This window comes from Pelecanus crispus, chromosome 8 (genome assembly GCF_030463565.1).
Source record: "Pelecanus crispus isolate bPelCri1 chromosome 8, bPelCri1.pri, whole genome shotgun sequence".
In the NCBI taxonomy this organism is placed as follows: Eukaryota; Metazoa; Chordata; class Aves; order Pelecaniformes; family Pelecanidae; genus Pelecanus; species Pelecanus crispus.
The window spans coordinates 20563972-20580891 of NC_134650.1; the positions used below are offsets into that span (position 1 = coordinate 20563972).

Consider the following 16920-nt stretch of genomic DNA (forward strand, 5'->3'; position numbering starts at 1 on the left):
CACTTCAGGATGTAATCCAAATGTTTGGACAGCACCTGAACAGATCTAAGTAGGTGGAAAGATGATAAACCAGAGCTCGAGTGAAAAACCTCTTGGCTTATCTTCCAGCAGAGGTTCTGGTCCTGTGGGGTGCCTTCAGTCCAGCCTCTGGCTCCTGGCTCCAGCCCTACTGGACCAACATCTTCCCAGTAGCCAGTCTCAGTCATCACTTTCTGCTGCCTCTCTTCAGAGAAGTCTCCAGCAATTCTTGCCATGTTTGCTCTGTTCAGGTTCCAGCTGATGTTAGCAAGGGGGAACAGTCAGCATCACCACCAGGATTTGCAGCTTTCTGTGGAGCCCACCATGTGATCCCTTTACAAAGGTACTGCCATACAGAGTCACAGATCGGTCGAGGTTGAAAGGCACTTCTGGAGATCATCCCATCCAACCGCTGCTCAAGCAGGGTCACTTCAAGCAGGTTGCCCAGGACCGTCCAGTTGTGTCTTCAACTCGTCTTGGATGTCTCCAAGGATGGAGTCTCCACAACTTCTCTGGTGGAGCTGACCTGCTCCAGTGTTCAATCACCCTACAGTAAAACAGATTTTTCTGTGTTTAAACAGAGATTCTTCTTTTTCAGTTTTTGCTGATGAGGTCCCTCTGAAGGGCAGCACACCCATCAGGTGCAGCAGCCACTCCTCCCAGCTTTGTATCATATGGTCTGTAAATACCTTCCCAATACCTGTAAAAGCCTTCAAAATTTGCCACCTCGTTACAGCTCTAGCTAATTGAGATACAGACAGGTCTAATCATTTTTGCATATTATCAGCTGCAGAACAGTGAGATAACTATAATTAGTAGCAATCTGGTTAGCAGGTTAAATGATAGTATAATTAATGAAGAACAGGTGAGCTTTGTTTCAAATAAGAAAAGCAACAGATTATATCAAAATGTAAATGCATCTTAAAATACAGTCTTGGTCATAACTTAAAGGTGTTTTTAGAAACACCACCAGACAGAAACGGAAAGATTTCGCTTGGGCTGAATGACAAATCCTAAAAATAAAACCTGGTCTGAGGTTAAAATGTAAATTGTTGATTAGATCTATTTATTCACACCCTGCAGTGATGGGAGAGACATGCAGCTTAATCTTTCTTCTTTTACTTTGCAGGATCATAGGCACATTCTTGTTATTGCCATTGCTGCTTGCAAGGTCTTTGCAACCCTGGGAGATCTCCAGCAGAAGAACAGAAGAAATACCAAGTGACAGACTGCATACATTAATTCAGTATTCAGATAACATCCTGTTGCAAGTGAATGACCCAAGCAAAACTTCCTGCAGTCTTAAGGAGCACACAGAAAACTCAGAGAGAGGAAAAAGGATCTCTGGACTGAAGAAAGATCTTTTGAATCACAAATGTTATCCTTAATTAGAATTTCCAACACCACCACGCTTACTCCTTAGAAAATGTAAACACATAATAACAAATTAAACTTGAGTATAGTGTTGTAAGACTTCTTGCAACAAATGGGAATTAGTTCTACAGAACATCAAGACAGACCCAAGGAGATTCCATTTCTTTCCCAAGCTTATGCTGGTAAAGCAGAGCTGGAAAAAGAGAGATATTTTTTAACTCACAAACTTTAACTTGAGATGCTAAAGGAAGCTGTTTCAGTAAAGTGGAGACATTTGTTTCAGCGTGCATTCAAGAAAGAACAAATGCAAAACAAGCTTCTAGACCTACAGAAACATCAAAGAGCTTTTTTAATTTACATCCCAAATTCACTGCAGATTCTAAAATAAGTGGAGGGCAGAGATCACAGAAAATGTCTCACTAAATCAGGACAGCATGATGGATATTCAGAGTTTTCCTCAAAAGAGCAAGGTGCTTTTAAGCCAGAATGGAGGAGGCAGAGCATGGCTCTGAAAAGGGTTTGTGGAAAAAGAGGATCTTTTGCTAGTGTGACTCTATAAATAAAATATATGGAAAAATTAAAAAAAAAGCTGCAGCCACATCTGAGTAAGAACACTAATTTGCAGGCATGAACTGTGAAGGACCAGGATGAAATATTCCTCGCAGGAGCCATTTGACTGTGTGCTGACTGCCCAAAAATAATAAAAAAAAAATCTGACTTTGCTCACACACCTAAAATCATTTTTGTAGAAATTTCAGTAAGCGGGTTCTTAGCACACATACAGCCCATGGGGGAAACTGCAGGAAGGAATGGCCAGAGCAAGACAGTGAGGAAAAATACTTTCTTCTTAATTATGAAAAAGATAACACTGTGAAACTGTGTTTTAATGATGTACACGACCTAGGCTGAACACCAAAGAAAAAGAGGGTTTAGGTCCCAGAGCCAGGTGTTTTTGTAACAACTGTCAAACACACACCAGGGACCACAAGCTCCCGGAGCATATGGCCACATGTGTGTCTTGGGAAAAGGGTTCAGAAATAGTCATTCTGGCCACAAGCTGTAACAGTACTATAGTTCTGCGTGGGCTAAACAGCACTTCTGCTCCGAGAAATGTTCAACAAAGGCAGGCAGTCTGGATGCAGAGCCAGTGATGCTAAAGGGATGGATGTGAAAGGAACTAGAAAGATGGTGCCTCCCTTCGGGTACAAGGCAGACCACCTGCCTCCATCACAGCCAACCTCAGCCAGCAAATGAGATAAAATACAGGAGAGTGGTCTGGAAACACAACATCTGCATTATATCAATAGGTCAGAGATAAATTTATGAAATTACATAATAAAATTACAAATGTAGGAAAAAAAAAATCCACTCTGCAGGAAGGTCTGATCTCTAGAGCTAACTGCCAACCTCTCCAAGAGCGTGTGGTCAAACACGTCCCGCAGCCCCATGAGCTGCGCTGCTCTGCCGTCACACCACAGCCTGGGAACATAACTCCCCAGTCAGGAAAATAATTGCTCTGGGACCCTTCTGTCGCCAAAGGAGAGAGAAGGACAGCTTCAGAAGGTCATCAGGAGGCGCTGAGCTCTGCTGGCACAAGAGGCTTCCCTTGCAGCTCAGAGCTCACGGTGTGCGGCAGCAGCCTCTCCACTGAATGACTGCAGTGGGCACTAGATGATTTGTCTGATCCCCAGCTTCCATGATGGTGCTTTGCAGGGAATTCAATGCTTTCATGGCCATGAAGCAACCTCCAGGGTTTCACGGGGATCGAGGTCTGACCCGCGGCTAAGCAAGCATTCATTGCAATGCTTGGAAGGCTTGTCTCACAAAACAACATCATGCATTTGAAGCATAAGGGAGTTACTCTGATTACATTCGGTCAAACCTTCAGAACCATTTAAGTGATTCTGGAACCCAAGTCACACTTTTTGAAAAACACATTCCCATAGCACCTGATAAAAACGTTGGAGCCAAGGTCCTTGTCCGCCTTGCCTCCTCTGGAAGGAAGGAGGAAGATACGCAGACTGGAAATTCAAGATAACCAAGGCTGTATGCACTGCCAAAATGTTTTCCAGGAGGTAAAACATTTTTCTTCCAAAGCACTGTTACAAGCTTGAAATAAATGCACAGACTGTTAGATAAAGACAGATATAAAAATAGGCCTGTTATTAAATACCTCTTCTTTAACGAGGTTCATCCTTCTAAACAGTCACATGAAGGTTATTAATGTTATTACAGAAAATATAGCATGCTTGCACATAAAACCATAGCAAGATATTCCTCACCACCCAGCACGCATTTAAGCATCTCTTAGTAGCTTGCGTGCTCACAGCATCCCTGGTTTGGCAGAAAGAATATAAGAGAAGAATGAGAGATCTCCTTTCTGGGAAACAGTCTCTCTTCTTTCAAAGCACTTTTTCCCCTCCAAACAACGTAAATTTAACCACGTGAATGATTCCCACTGCTTATGTCTACTGATATACAGCTGATATACTTAATCTCTTCGCTAATGCTACACTTACATTATAACAACACTAGTCAGAGCGTCTTTAAAGCTAAGTTCAAAAATATTTTGAAAAATGCAGCCTAACTTCCTCCTGTTGCACAAAAAAACCCACTTGACTCTCAAACACCTCCTGTTTTATAACCACTTTATAACTAACCTGTAAAACACATTGGGGCATGGAGTCATACACACAGCTAGCAGGAGTCACAGATTGTCTCATGTGAAAATACATCATTACAACCTTGTTTTGGTTATGCCCAACACCCAAGCCCATGGCTATGTGTTGGAGATCTCAGCTGCTCAGAAGTGCAATTAGTTTTTGGCTGTACATGCATCACCGCAGAAGACTTTGTATAACCTGCTTCTTTAATGAAACCAGTAACACCACAGCCAGTAAGGGACAACATTCATCCTGATTCACCAAAAGCCCATCTCAGACCCTCTCTGCTCCTAAACCTGAGCAATCCAAGTAGTAAATTTAGTTTTTTCTCTTCTGCTACCAGGATACAGGCAGTTCTTGAAGTGACTGAAAACAGGGGAGGTTTTATCTGGGTTTGGGAGGGAAAAAAATTGGCTCCCATTTCACTTCACAAATACTAAACCTTACATCCTCACAGACATGCTGGGAAAACAACAGCTGCAAAATTTCCCCAGTCATGGAGAAGCAGACAGGAAACACAGGGAAACAACCCCGTGGGCCAGACCAATACCTGGCCATGCTGAACATGCTCCGCTGAGCAGCACCTTCCCGCCCATCCCACCGCTCTGAGCGGTGCTGCGCTGGGGCTGGGCACAGCCACCAACCCCTGCGATTACGCTTAATTAAAACCTGCAAGTTAAGTGTACTGACACACAACAGTCCATTTTTGCCCAGTTTCCAGGAATGATGTAGTACCAGGAGCTATGCAGTTCTGAGGTCTCACATTATTAAAACTTAAATATATGTATACACACACACTGCATTTACAACACACTACAAAATATATAATCAAAACTGCATTACTACGCTTGTCAAATTAGAGAAGCAGAGTGTTTTTATAATGTGGGAGTATTTTTTTTTTTCCTGTTACTGGCCTATAAAGTTCTGTTATTTGCTACAGTTTCACATTTCTTAGTGTGAATGACAAAGGTTCTACAGTTCTGTCCTCTCTCGGAAAAGGTCAGCTTTGTGCCCAAGGACCCAGCCCAGTAACATTCATGGTTGTTTCACGAGTGTTTCAACTATACGGGTCCAAAGCCACTTACACCAGCATCTTGTCGGGATGCTGGCAGCAGCTCCCAGCAGCTCACCACGCAGGGGATGGCCAGCTCACACCTGCCTTGCAGCTGGGAAGCCATTCTGCTCACCATGCAGCACTGCATTGCCCTTGTCTGCACATTGAAGAGACAGCTTGACAAGGACCAGGCGTGCATCCCCGGTGTGCACCCTCTGACTTCCCAGCTCAGGGAACCTGCCAGTAAAGAAAATCCAAGCAGATAACACAGAGCAAGGCTAGAGACAGGTAACAGCACTGCCCTCATCTGCACAGATGAGCTGGAGAGGCACTCGTACAGACAGTATCTCCACATCCAAAAGCTGGCATCCTTCAAACACTCCCTACTCAAATAGAGGTTTGAGATATGTCCGTGTCTGCACACTCTCCGAGCGTCTCTCAAGCAGTCCCAATCCTGCTTCTTACCAACAACAGGCAGGGAAACACTGTTATCCCTCTTACATGACATGCAGCAGGAGTAAGGCATGGAGTAAACCATTTGCCTTGGTTTTTTTCGTTCGTTTGGTTTTTTACAGTTCTACACATCTGCCTTCCAGTGCCCCACACCAGAGCCAGAAGCAGCATGTGAAGCTTCAGCCCTGGCATTTTTGCCAGAGAAGATTTTCAGTGTAAGGAGTAATTAAGCACAAGCACAGGACCACACATCCTGTGATGCAAAGGTGCGAAGTCAAGGAAAGCCCATGAGGATGGGGAAGCTGAGAGAGGAGAGCATGAAGGCACGTGGTAATAAAAAGAACAGGCATGAGGTACATTTAAGGTATCAAAAGCCTCATATGCAAGAGGTGAGATGGAAAACAAGCAGAGGGAGTGCTACCAGTGGCCATAGCTCTACCTCCAAGCACTGAATTTTGCAGTTGCTCTTAAGCCCGGGCTTTCCCACCCTGCAGCTCTCCCTGTTGCTGGCCAGAAAAGATTATAATGACTCCACAGTTAAGATTTTTCCCTTCTGCACATCAGTAACAAGTTATCTTTTAAAAAAAAAAAAAACTGGAAAAGAAGCATTTAATCTCGTATAAATGAGGTTTTTAAAAATCCCATTTGCCTTCCCTCTTCATGCAAATCTGTGCTGATCTGATGAGGCTCCTATTTCCTGAATTACACACGTCAAGCTTTGCAAAAACGAGCATACCCTGGTGGTTTAGCACCGTATTTCACAGCTCTCTTCTTGCCCATGCTGACATAAATATTTTAGAGACCTGCACACAACTGTTTGAGTTAGGTCTAGGTCACTGAAAAGCCAGTGATTCGGACAGATGCATTAATTCAGCAAAGCAATTAGCAGGAGTCAGCGCAGCTCAGGACATCCCAGTGAACAGCAGGAGCAAGATACCACCGACAAGGTGTAAGGAAATCCTCACCGGCCACCACATCACCCACACAGGCTGTGGGACAGGCCCTGCCTGGCACAGGACTCCTGAGCCAAAAGGATCTCTCCTGCCATTACATTCTCCTCCCAGCTTCAAAAACCTCTTCTCGGCTTAAATGCTGAAATCTCTTGAAAGACAAAGACTGGCAGTGAAACTAGACCGAGTTATGCCCCATCCTGAGTCCTGCTCTTTCTAGCAAAACCACGGGAAGTCCATCAAAGCAGCTTCTGAAATTACCTCCCCAACAGGAACACTTTCTTTGACAACTGTGTTTCCATACATGTAAAACATAGAAAGCAGCCCGAGGACCCTTGTAAGCTGCAGCCATGGATATTTAAATGATAAGCAATGTATCATCAGCTTCCCGCTGAACATAAGATGGTTTCATCTTTGCAGAAGCAGCAACAACAGCACGCTCACATCAACTTCACTCTGGCAGTTTGATCAACAGCAGCAGTCATGGCTTCTTATTTTTTAACTGCAATATAATTAGGCACTTAGGAAAATGACTCTGAACAGTACAAATGCTATAGAGTAACTGCAGGTATCAGCACAGCGCTCTGCAAGCCAGAAGTTTAACCACAGCTGAAGGTACAGGCCAGCCGGGCTCGTGTAACACATGCTCTGCCCGGCTAGACACTGAGACATGCTATCCAAACCTGAGAGAGATCCAATGCTGCAACATTTCAATCGCCAATGCAAGATTTTGCTCCATTTCTCCAGTCTGCAGGGAGCTGCTCTGGACCAAAGGAAGCCTTTCTGCGTCCCACTGTTGGCTCCTCTCAAATGGAAAGCATGCAGAGTAGGCTGTAAATTTTTTAATATTTCGGGCAGATGAGGGTCTCGCTTGGTCCATCTGTTTTTGGAAACTGGACACATTAATTCCCAACTTCAAACTGTCAGCTGAGAAACCAGCCAGTGAGTCAGGGAGCAGGAACATGCTGATGCCACAGAGGTGGACAAAGCCCGTTTGCAGAGGCACTGCACAGCCCTGACTCCCCACAGCGCTGGTCACTGCTGAGGAGATGATTAACCCCCTTTTTCTTTCCCAGTTAAACCCTTGCCTCTAATATCCTTTCTCTTAATCTTCACAGCAATGTTCCTCTCCAAGGAGCCATTTCTGACCCTAATGTCGGGTGGAACCAGCACATCTGTTGGTCAGTGATGTGATTAAATGGTCAGAGCAATCTGACTTTCAATCATCATCAGGAATGCTAAACGGAACAGAAGGAAACAAGGTGCACAAATAACAAAAGGAGGTAATTCCCGGGAAACGAACCACTCATGCTCTAGGATGTTGCATGGCAGATTTGAGGTCACCTACAGATGTGGAAGAAATGCTTTTGTATACAGAACCCTGAAGAAAACTGTCAATTTAACAGAGATCATCAATGCCATCCAAACCTTCCATTCAACTCTGCCATCCCAAAGACTAAGGAATAAGTATTCAGTTGCCATAACCAACAGGCAAAGATCACCTTGAAAAGCGGTGGGGTGTTTCTGTGTGCTGACAGACTCACCTCCACACACTTGGAAGAGCTTAACGTAAGCCATAACAAAAACGAGTCACCCCTGCTGTGTTTCTCCAGAGAAATTCCAACTCACAGGGGTACTATCACCTGGTAAAAATGCATTCAGAAAGCAAAAGACATCAGAGGAAGCACAACTTTAAAAAAAATCTGCGTCTGTGGAGGAACAGATACCTGACCATGAGAAGTGATCTAACCATGGGTGTGAACATCCATTCAGTACAATCCCACTTGTTAAAACCCAAGTACCCTGCAAGTTCCTACGGACACCAGCCAAGAAAAGAGCAAAAAACCCTGCAGATGTCTTCATCGTTTCCTCAGATGACACCAAAAGAAGTAAAATAATGGAGGCGCTGGGAGGACTTTCCAAGATGCACGTATCCTTTCTAACCCAGCCATGCCTGGTGCGTTATTTACTGCTGAATGAGAAAGAAGCAAATGCCTAACAAAGCGTTAAAGGACCTTGTGAAGTTTCACCAACCTTTCTACAGTTCGTCAGCTTCCCGGCTGGCTGGCAGAAGAGACAACTGATCTCCTTTCTTCCAGATTACAGGCGGCAGAGCTCTTAGGGTAACTGTCTCTCTCTGTTTGCATCCAGCTACCTCCAGCAGCTTGAAGCGTGCTCAAAGTGCAAGAAAGCACTTGATCAAAATCCAGCTCACATTGCAGGCAGTGAGGGAACAACTGCACAAAGCAGCACTACATATACTATAACAGTTGAATTAGGTGGAGGGATTTCACAGGTTATAGGTTGATGACACTGCTGCAGTCTCAGCGGAAGCGTGGTTTGATGCAATTAGCAACAGGGAACTAGAAAAACAGCAGAGTAATACTGGAAATACATGTATGAAAGATGAGCAACTGCAGGACCAGACAGAAGCATAAAAAAATCCCGCGTTGAGCTCAGAACAGGAACAAGATGAAACAGGAGTGCGACAGGGGGAAATGTAACTCTGAGCTCCCTTCCACTATTCAAAATTGAAGATCCAGATTTTAAATCAAAACATTTGCTTCCCAAGGAGAGACTGGCCCTGTTTGCTGCAGTGATACAACAGAAAATGGTGTGGGGACATTCCAGAGAGGCAGGCAGCAGAAAGCAAACTTCTGAGCATTGTGCTGTGGTTCACTTTGGCCTGTGCTGAGCACACGCCAGCCAGCCCAGCCAGGACTCTGCTCAGCTACAAGCAAGTGAAATCTCATCAGAAAACATAGGAAAGATGCAGAACCACTGGATTAGACACACTGCCAACGCATGCACCTCTGCTAAAAGACTGAAAGGCACATCCCTCATGCAGCCATGCTGGCTGCTTCCCTCATCCTGCAGGTCAACTCCCTCCCCTAGCAAGAGGGAAACCCTCAAGGCCAGAGGCCGCAGGGATGGGCTCATGAAGGCAGCAGGTTCCCCAGCCTTGCTTCAAGTAATACACATGCGAAAAGTGTGAGTCACAGTCCACACACAGGATTTCGCTTTTAGAGAAGCGCACAGGAGACAAAAACCCAGGCTGGTGGGGGGAGACCAAAGACAACTCCTCTTTCTGACATGTTTCTACCCAAATCTGCACACACACCTGAAATGAGGATCCATAGCAACCAGACGATAAGACAGGCCACCATTTAAACCTTTTACAAGAGTAATTGAAATTCTTCTCCTCTGTGAATGCTGACAAGCTCCCCACTTCCACAAGCCCTTCGCTGCACATGCCCAATGTGGAATTGCTACAAAAATAAAGTGGAACAAGACACCTGAGCAATGGAGAAGGTGTTTCTGAACAAAACCGGCAACGACGTTTATAATGACTGCAAGTATATACGTATTCTGCTTCAAAAAGGGTGGTAGGGATCTGCCAGTCTGAATACTAAGCAGGGACACCACATGCTTTCCATACATAATGGTACAAAAATGGAATATAAGTATATACTGCAGCTTTGTGAAATTCAGGGGCTTTTGCTAGACATTTATGTTATACAAGGATTTACCTTTGGAAAAGTCATTCTGCTATATCTGGCAGAAATTTCAAGACAAACAGATCCCATATTTATTCATCCAATGATAATAATGAGCACAGGATAAAGCTGTTTTAAATTCAGAGCACTTTATAAAAATTAATTACTACTTAGTTCACCCTTCTGAGGTGGGAAGGTATTACACCTGCATATACAGGAGGACACCAAAACACAAGTGGATTAAATACCTCGTCCAAGACCCCAGAGGCAGGCTTACTGATCATCCTAATTGCTGAAATATGTGTGCACACATGCACCTGTGTGTGTGTTTAAATGGGCTTATCCTCTCCAGAGCCTTTCCTAGCACACAGGCTTTTGCAGCAAAGCCAGTCACCTCAGTTGGTGTTTTCTCACCATATATGTCCCATACACATTTAATAAAAGACACCAACCCCAAAAAAAGGGATTTTTGTGGGATGTACAGATAAGAATAAAAGCCGGATTTCAAACACCCAAAGAATAGAAAACCCACTGTTAAAAAGCTGTATAGTGTTACATTGACAGTTCTTTAATCAGATTGCCACTGAGCAGCATTTCACCAGCCCACACTGGAGCACAGCAAACCGGGGATACCATGAGCCAATGAATGTTAGAAAATCTGTCCCTTGACAAGCGTACAAAGACAGAAGGGGCTTCTGAGCTAGTGACAGAGACACATCACCACCTGCAACATGACTGGCAGCCCACTCAACCTGCTCCAGTGAACTGAAAGCACTTTAGCAACCGCTCCTATTGCCAGCTGGTGCGGTGATGGCCTCCTGTCCCAGTATTGGGTCATTGGGTCCATATCTCTTTGTCTGAACACCAGCAAAAGAATACATTGTCATGGGAACAAACAGGTATTTTGAGTTTCTGCAAGGCTTCTGTCAGTGCTGTCAGGTGGGGTTTCAGAGGGACATTGTAATTAGTCATCAGCGTGTTACCTGGACGGATGGTTTGCCACTGATGTGTGGGGTAAAACACTTCCAGGTCTTCAGGGTCAGCATCATCTTCTGTTATCAGCTCTTTCCTGCTGTCATCTTTTATGTCGTTCTCTTCTATTTTTGTAAGGGCAAACTCCTTTCGGATAGAAGAGATTCAGCTCATTAGCAATTGCATCTGGGTAATTTAGTGCTGGCTGAGAATACAAATTTTTTTCCCTCGCCAGCAGATTTTTTTTTTTTTGACATCCGAGATTCTTTCCACATGGTTAAATTTAGATTTAAAGTATATTAAAGGTTAAACATGCATAACTAGCATGACATTTGTGCTGAACAAAGCAACACAGCTTATTTCCTATTCCAGTGCAGGCTGCAGGTCTAAAACAAGCTTTTGCAGAGCCTCACCTATATTACACTCAGAGCCAGAAGCCCTGACTATTATTAGGGTTGTGTAACATTGTAAGACCCTGTTTTCCCTTGCCTAAAAATATGTCAAACTTAACTTTTTCAGCTGAAATTTTCCACACGAGTGGAACGCCTCAAGCGTTGGTTTGGGTTTTTTTTCTTAAATGCACTTATTTCAGGCTTGGTGAAGATTTCAGCTAAAATAGTTCAGCTATTTCCAAAATAGGACACAGAGAAAACGCACCGAATTGCCCACACGATAAAAATGCAAGCATCCTTTTCTTTACCCGTTCCTGGTGTCCTCCGCGTCTTTTAAAACAATGAGGCAGCAATTTAATCACCACCTACATCGCAAGTGCAGCACGTGAATGGCAGAGGTGTGGTAGATCAACTAGCATGAGTGGTACGACATTACGCAAAGGAAAAAATGAGGATGAAAAGCAGGAAAAATATCCTTGCTGTGAGGGAAACCTCGCCATTCACTGGAAAGTCTCCCTAGGGAGCTGGTGGGAGTCATGTAAAACTGCAACGGATAAAATTGTTGAGAGTGCATAGTAAGTAACAACCTCATACTATCTTACACCAGGCTATTAACTTCTTGGGAAGCAGGTCTTTGCTATTCTGGTTTTCACAGGAACAAATAAGCTAGTCCAGGCTAATCACCCAGACAGCTCAGTTTCTGTTGCAGAGAATATTATCAGCTTCTGATATCGCCAAGGACAACACCACTGAATAATTTCAAATAACCAGCCTACAGGGAAAGATTATTCCTAATTGTTGGCAATTAGAATAAAAGTTATAGCTCACTTCATTAAGTGTTTTGATATTAATCCTTAGAACAGGACTGATTAATTAATTTTTCACAGGGAAAAAAAGAAGTCAATGAAGATGTTGACTGGAAATTTTAGGCCATGTTCTGCCTTCACTTCTTCCACTTCTTCGAAAAAATGCGTGCACATTTTCTAGCAGAATCTGGGTGCTTTGCATATAAATATCCATTATCCAGCCTAGAAGAGTGTTTGTGAGCAAGAGAAATGTCAGCTTGAGCAAAACATGTACAATTAGCAATGACAGTGGTAACACATGACGATGGTTGACAAACCTACAGAATGTTTTTATTTTATCTGTCAGGATTGAAGTTTCGGAAATGCACTGGAAAACAGAGCTTAACTCCTGCTTTCGCTTAGCACATCAGAGGCTTGAAATTGTTAAAATTATGACAAATGGTTAAAGCTCAGTAACAATCAAACAAAAAAAGCCAGGTTCTACTGATGAAAACCAATGTTAACATTTTCTGAGCCAAGACTCAACAGGACTAAAATAAATGAGTCAGAGCAGTTATTACTTAGCTTATGCTGCTATATTATTATCCAAGAAGGACTTAATGATACAGGCTATTGTAAATTTACCAACAGGCCTCCGAGTTTTGTATCTGTTGAAACACATAATGGAGATGGCTGATGTTTACCAGCTCTGCTCAAGAGAAATGCCGTGGTCTGAATGTTCGGTAAGGGTAAAAGGATGTGACTTGGTTCATTTAAACATTACTGCCACTGCTTGGCCCGCAATTGCTTTGCAATACCCCATTTTCATTAGTGTCTCTGGCAAAAATGGGCAACGACATACAAGCTTCATTTACGCAGAAATTAGGTAGGATCCTTTTCGGTTTGTTTTCATAATTAAAATAGTAGAAAGAAAGATGTTTTTTAAAGAACAATGTAAATCTCCTTAAAGGCAAAAAGCCTCCTTGCTTTATCAGTCTGAAATCAACTGCAATAAGCTGAAATGCCTCAGCAGGGAGGGTTTGAGACAACCTGCAGTCTGTTTGCAATAAAGGAGGGATGTGGCTGTTGTAGGGGGAGTGCAGGAAAAGGTGATGGGAGAGTTAACCACCCATTGCATTAATCCTGTCTGAACATCAGTGTCAGGCTGCCTGCCAATTTGGGCACATATCACTGGGTGGCTGTCTCAGTGCTTGTTCTCCAGCTGGGATGACTGTGCTCTATCTCCAGCCTCTTCCCTGACATAAAGAGAAATTATCTCATCATTACATCACTCCAGGTGGGCCCAAGGCACTGGCCTACAGTGCTTATACTGTAATCTGTCCCTTGTATTTGCTCTGGGTAATAGCACAGCCATCAAACAGCTGCATCACACAACCAACAGACCAGCAAGCTGCAATGCAAAGGCTGGAGCAAGTGTCCAGGGACACGTGTGGCCAATGATCCCCTATGCCAGTGTTGCTAGGGGACTTCCTGTTTTAAGCCACAACATTAATGAAACTAAAAAACCAGCACCCTCTGCTGCTCAAGCTTCTTCAAGGAAGCTTTCCAGATCTGCTAATTAGCAGGGCCTGGCACCCGGGGCTCAGCAGCAGAATCCAAACCGGGGGAGTTTTGCACACCTGGACAAGAGCAAAGGGGCAGACAGCATCCACTCACCTCAACTGCAGCTTCAGAATAGCACTGCAAAATCCATGTACGTGGGATGCAAAGACCTGAGAGGATGCTCTTCTAAGCCCAACTCGCTTGCAGTGACTCAACAGAGGCACAGCTAGGAACCTAATCAAGGCCACCTCTTCCCCTCTTCTCACCACTAGACCGCATAATTATCTTTGCCTCTTGCCACGGGGGGAACATGTGACAACTCCAAATAGAAAAAGTGACAACTAGCAAACAAGAGAGCTGCCTGAGTTGCACTTTTCCTATTGCAAACCCTCGGGATTGAGCATATTCTGGATTTCCTGGGGTGAGGCAAGCAGTCTTAAGAAAGAAGCCCTTCTGAAATGTTGTTATTGAAGACCCACTTGTAGAGGAGAGGTGATTCATCACCCACTGCAACACCCTACTTGGCCCTGCAGAGGGATCAGGTAAGGCTGTCACCCTACCAGAGACTCTGCTGGCTGGACAGCCTTGTGAGCGCCACTCTCAGCCAGAGCAGCCAACACTTACGGGAACTCTGTCACTTAGGCTTGACCAGGAAAACACCACAGAAACCACCAAGACCAGCAGGTTGACTTTGGCAGCGGTGGAGAGGAGACCGGCCCAGTGAGACATTGCCACCAGCCTGAAATGCACAGGAAAACAAAACCAACAATATTTTAGTTCACATTTTCACAGGTTTCAGCATTCTTTACATGACATTCTGCAACACAGCACGGGTTCAGGGGTGCGACACCGCAGGAAACAGAACACCTCAAGGTGTTAGTGCATGGGTCTCATCGAGGGCAGCCGATAGCAAGGGGTGCCGACTTTACTGCTAATGGAGTTTATGGCAGGTAATGACAAAGTAGCTTATATTGACCCCTCAGGGGCTTATATCTCTCCTGAAAAATATGAAGAGACCTGCAAATCTTGTTTAAAACCACTGTGTTAGTACCATGGATGACAACTACAGGGAAAAATAAAAATCAGTGCAATCCTGCAAAGGCTTTTTATGCCCGTGCCTCATTTTAAACACAGAATTAGCTGTGTTCATTTGAATTAAAACTATCAGCCATCAAAGATCAGCGGTTTATCTAAATCCATATGTAGGTTTTTCTTCAGAAAACAACATTCTGCAAAGGTCAACAAGGTTTACTTGGTGGTTCTTACACTTGCAGTGGACCACAAAGCAGTCCCGTGGCATACAACCACCCTGACTGGCCACAGCCCACCTACTGAACAAGACAGTGGGAAAGAAAGAAGGATCCTGCTCTTGTGGCTGCCAGTCACCCTGGTACGGAGCTTGTATCCCCACCACTATGTGTGTAACCACGCTCATGCACACGTGTGTCCCCCACTGCCTCGCAACACAAGGCTTTAAATCCACCTACAGCATTCAGCTCACTGCTTCTCACACTGGGGTAGGGAACAGAGCAGCTTGCCAGCACACAGGCTGGAGAAGTATTTCCTTTGATTGCCTCTAAATTTACATGTTGCTAAATTAAACTAAATGAGGTCTTTTGAAAGAAGATAGGACTGATTAGTTCCGTTCAAACATTCCTTCATTACTCATCCCTCCATCAAGTCTGCTCCTACTCCTATCCAGGTTTTAAAGAATTTCCTCCCATACATGCAGTCCTAAATATCTATCTTTCAGTCTCTGTTGTCCATCAGGATGGCACATCACATTGCAGATTTCTTCCTTCCCTGAAGCAACCATCTTCTATTCCACAAAGCAGAAAATATGCTCACAGGCGCACCCAACACCAACTCCTGCCACCAAAGGACCTCTTCCCCCAAAAAACTTCACAGATGCAAAGGAAGTGGAGCCCTCTCCTTCCACTCCCTTACTGCTATCTTGTCTCCCCACTCTGTTATTTCTTTCTCTTCCTGCTTGGTTTTTGCTTTAGCCAAAAAAAGAAAATAAAAGGCAAAACACCGCATGATGCTGGTCAGTGGCGGACATCTAGGAAAAAGCAGCAGAGCGGGGAGCACATATGGTAATACATCTGATGTGCTTCCACATCTTCCAAAAACTCCTGACCCAGGGTCTTCCTGAACAGCCAGCCTGTGTCTTTGAGCTCAAATCCAGCTCAACCAGATTTTTGTTTTTCCCATTAATTGCTTTTGGAGCAGATCTGGACTTCTGACACCCACAGCAACTCAGCAACAAGTTCCACTGCTTAATTCACACCGTGCATGAAAGTACCACCTTGCATTTCTGACCTGGTGCTTGATATCCTCCTTCGATGTACTCCTCTTTTCTAAAGGGTCGAAGAACCACCTCAAGGACCCACAAGCCCTTATTAAGCTACAATCAGAGTAGAAGAAAGCTCTCCATTTTCAGAAGACAGGCAAAAACCTCTGGCCAAAGCCTCCATCTCTCTCTTGGGGCGCTGCCAAGTACAACCAGGCTACAACTAACATCCAGGTTCCTGAGCTGGAAAACCCAGAGAAGAGTTCATGGGCTCAAACTCCACCTGCTCCCAGCAGACTGACATACCCTTCTGGCCAATGCCACAGCAGGACCTCAGACTCAGACTGACCAAGACATACAGTCCTCCCCTCAACTCACCTCAGAAGAAACTGCTGCTTTGTATGTAGGAAACATTTTTGTGTTTTTTTTTTTTTTTGGGGGGGTGTGGGATAGTTATAAAACAGGCGGCAAAACTGGGATAATGAAAAATAGATGTATCCCTAAAACTTTACCTGAAAACCTGGAAATAAAAAAAGAAGAAAAAAAAATTCAACAAAGCAGCAGCTGAAAGAAAACACGCACTCCCATAAAAATAGAGCTCACGTGTACCAAGAAGGCTGGTAGCAAATGACAGTACAGCCTCTTTAAAGCCTACAACCTCATGCCTGCCTGCAAGATGACATCTGCACAACAATTAGCAGTTTGCTTAGGTCCCAGGTAGGCATGAGGAGCTAACATGTGAAACATGGGGGTTTGAAGCTCCTGGAGAGAAGCCCGCGCAGGCTGACATCTCATTACAAGACAGACATACGTAGAGGGCATGAGAGGATTTCCAAACCAAATGTTACGTAGATACAACGCATTTTTAGAAATGACCCTTGCAGCTTGCAAAGCAGAAAGGGTGGT

The 16920-nt window shown here is 44.3% G+C and overlaps 1 protein-coding gene across 1 annotated transcript in view; it reads right to left on the reverse strand.

Annotated features, from left to right (window-relative positions):
- The window catches only part of SIL1 (SIL1 nucleotide exchange factor), a 95043-nt gene that overhangs the window by 61784 nt on the left and 16339 nt on the right, over positions 1-16920 (reverse strand). The window contains exons 2-3 of the mRNA XM_075715340.1: positions 14346-14460; positions 10993-11128 (exon numbers count right to left, since the gene is read on the reverse strand). Of these exons, the coding sequence (XP_075571455.1) occupies positions 10993-11128; positions 14346-14450 (241 nt within the window). The 5' untranslated portion in view covers positions 14451-14460. The remainder of the gene's footprint in view (positions 1-10992; positions 11129-14345; positions 14461-16920) is intronic.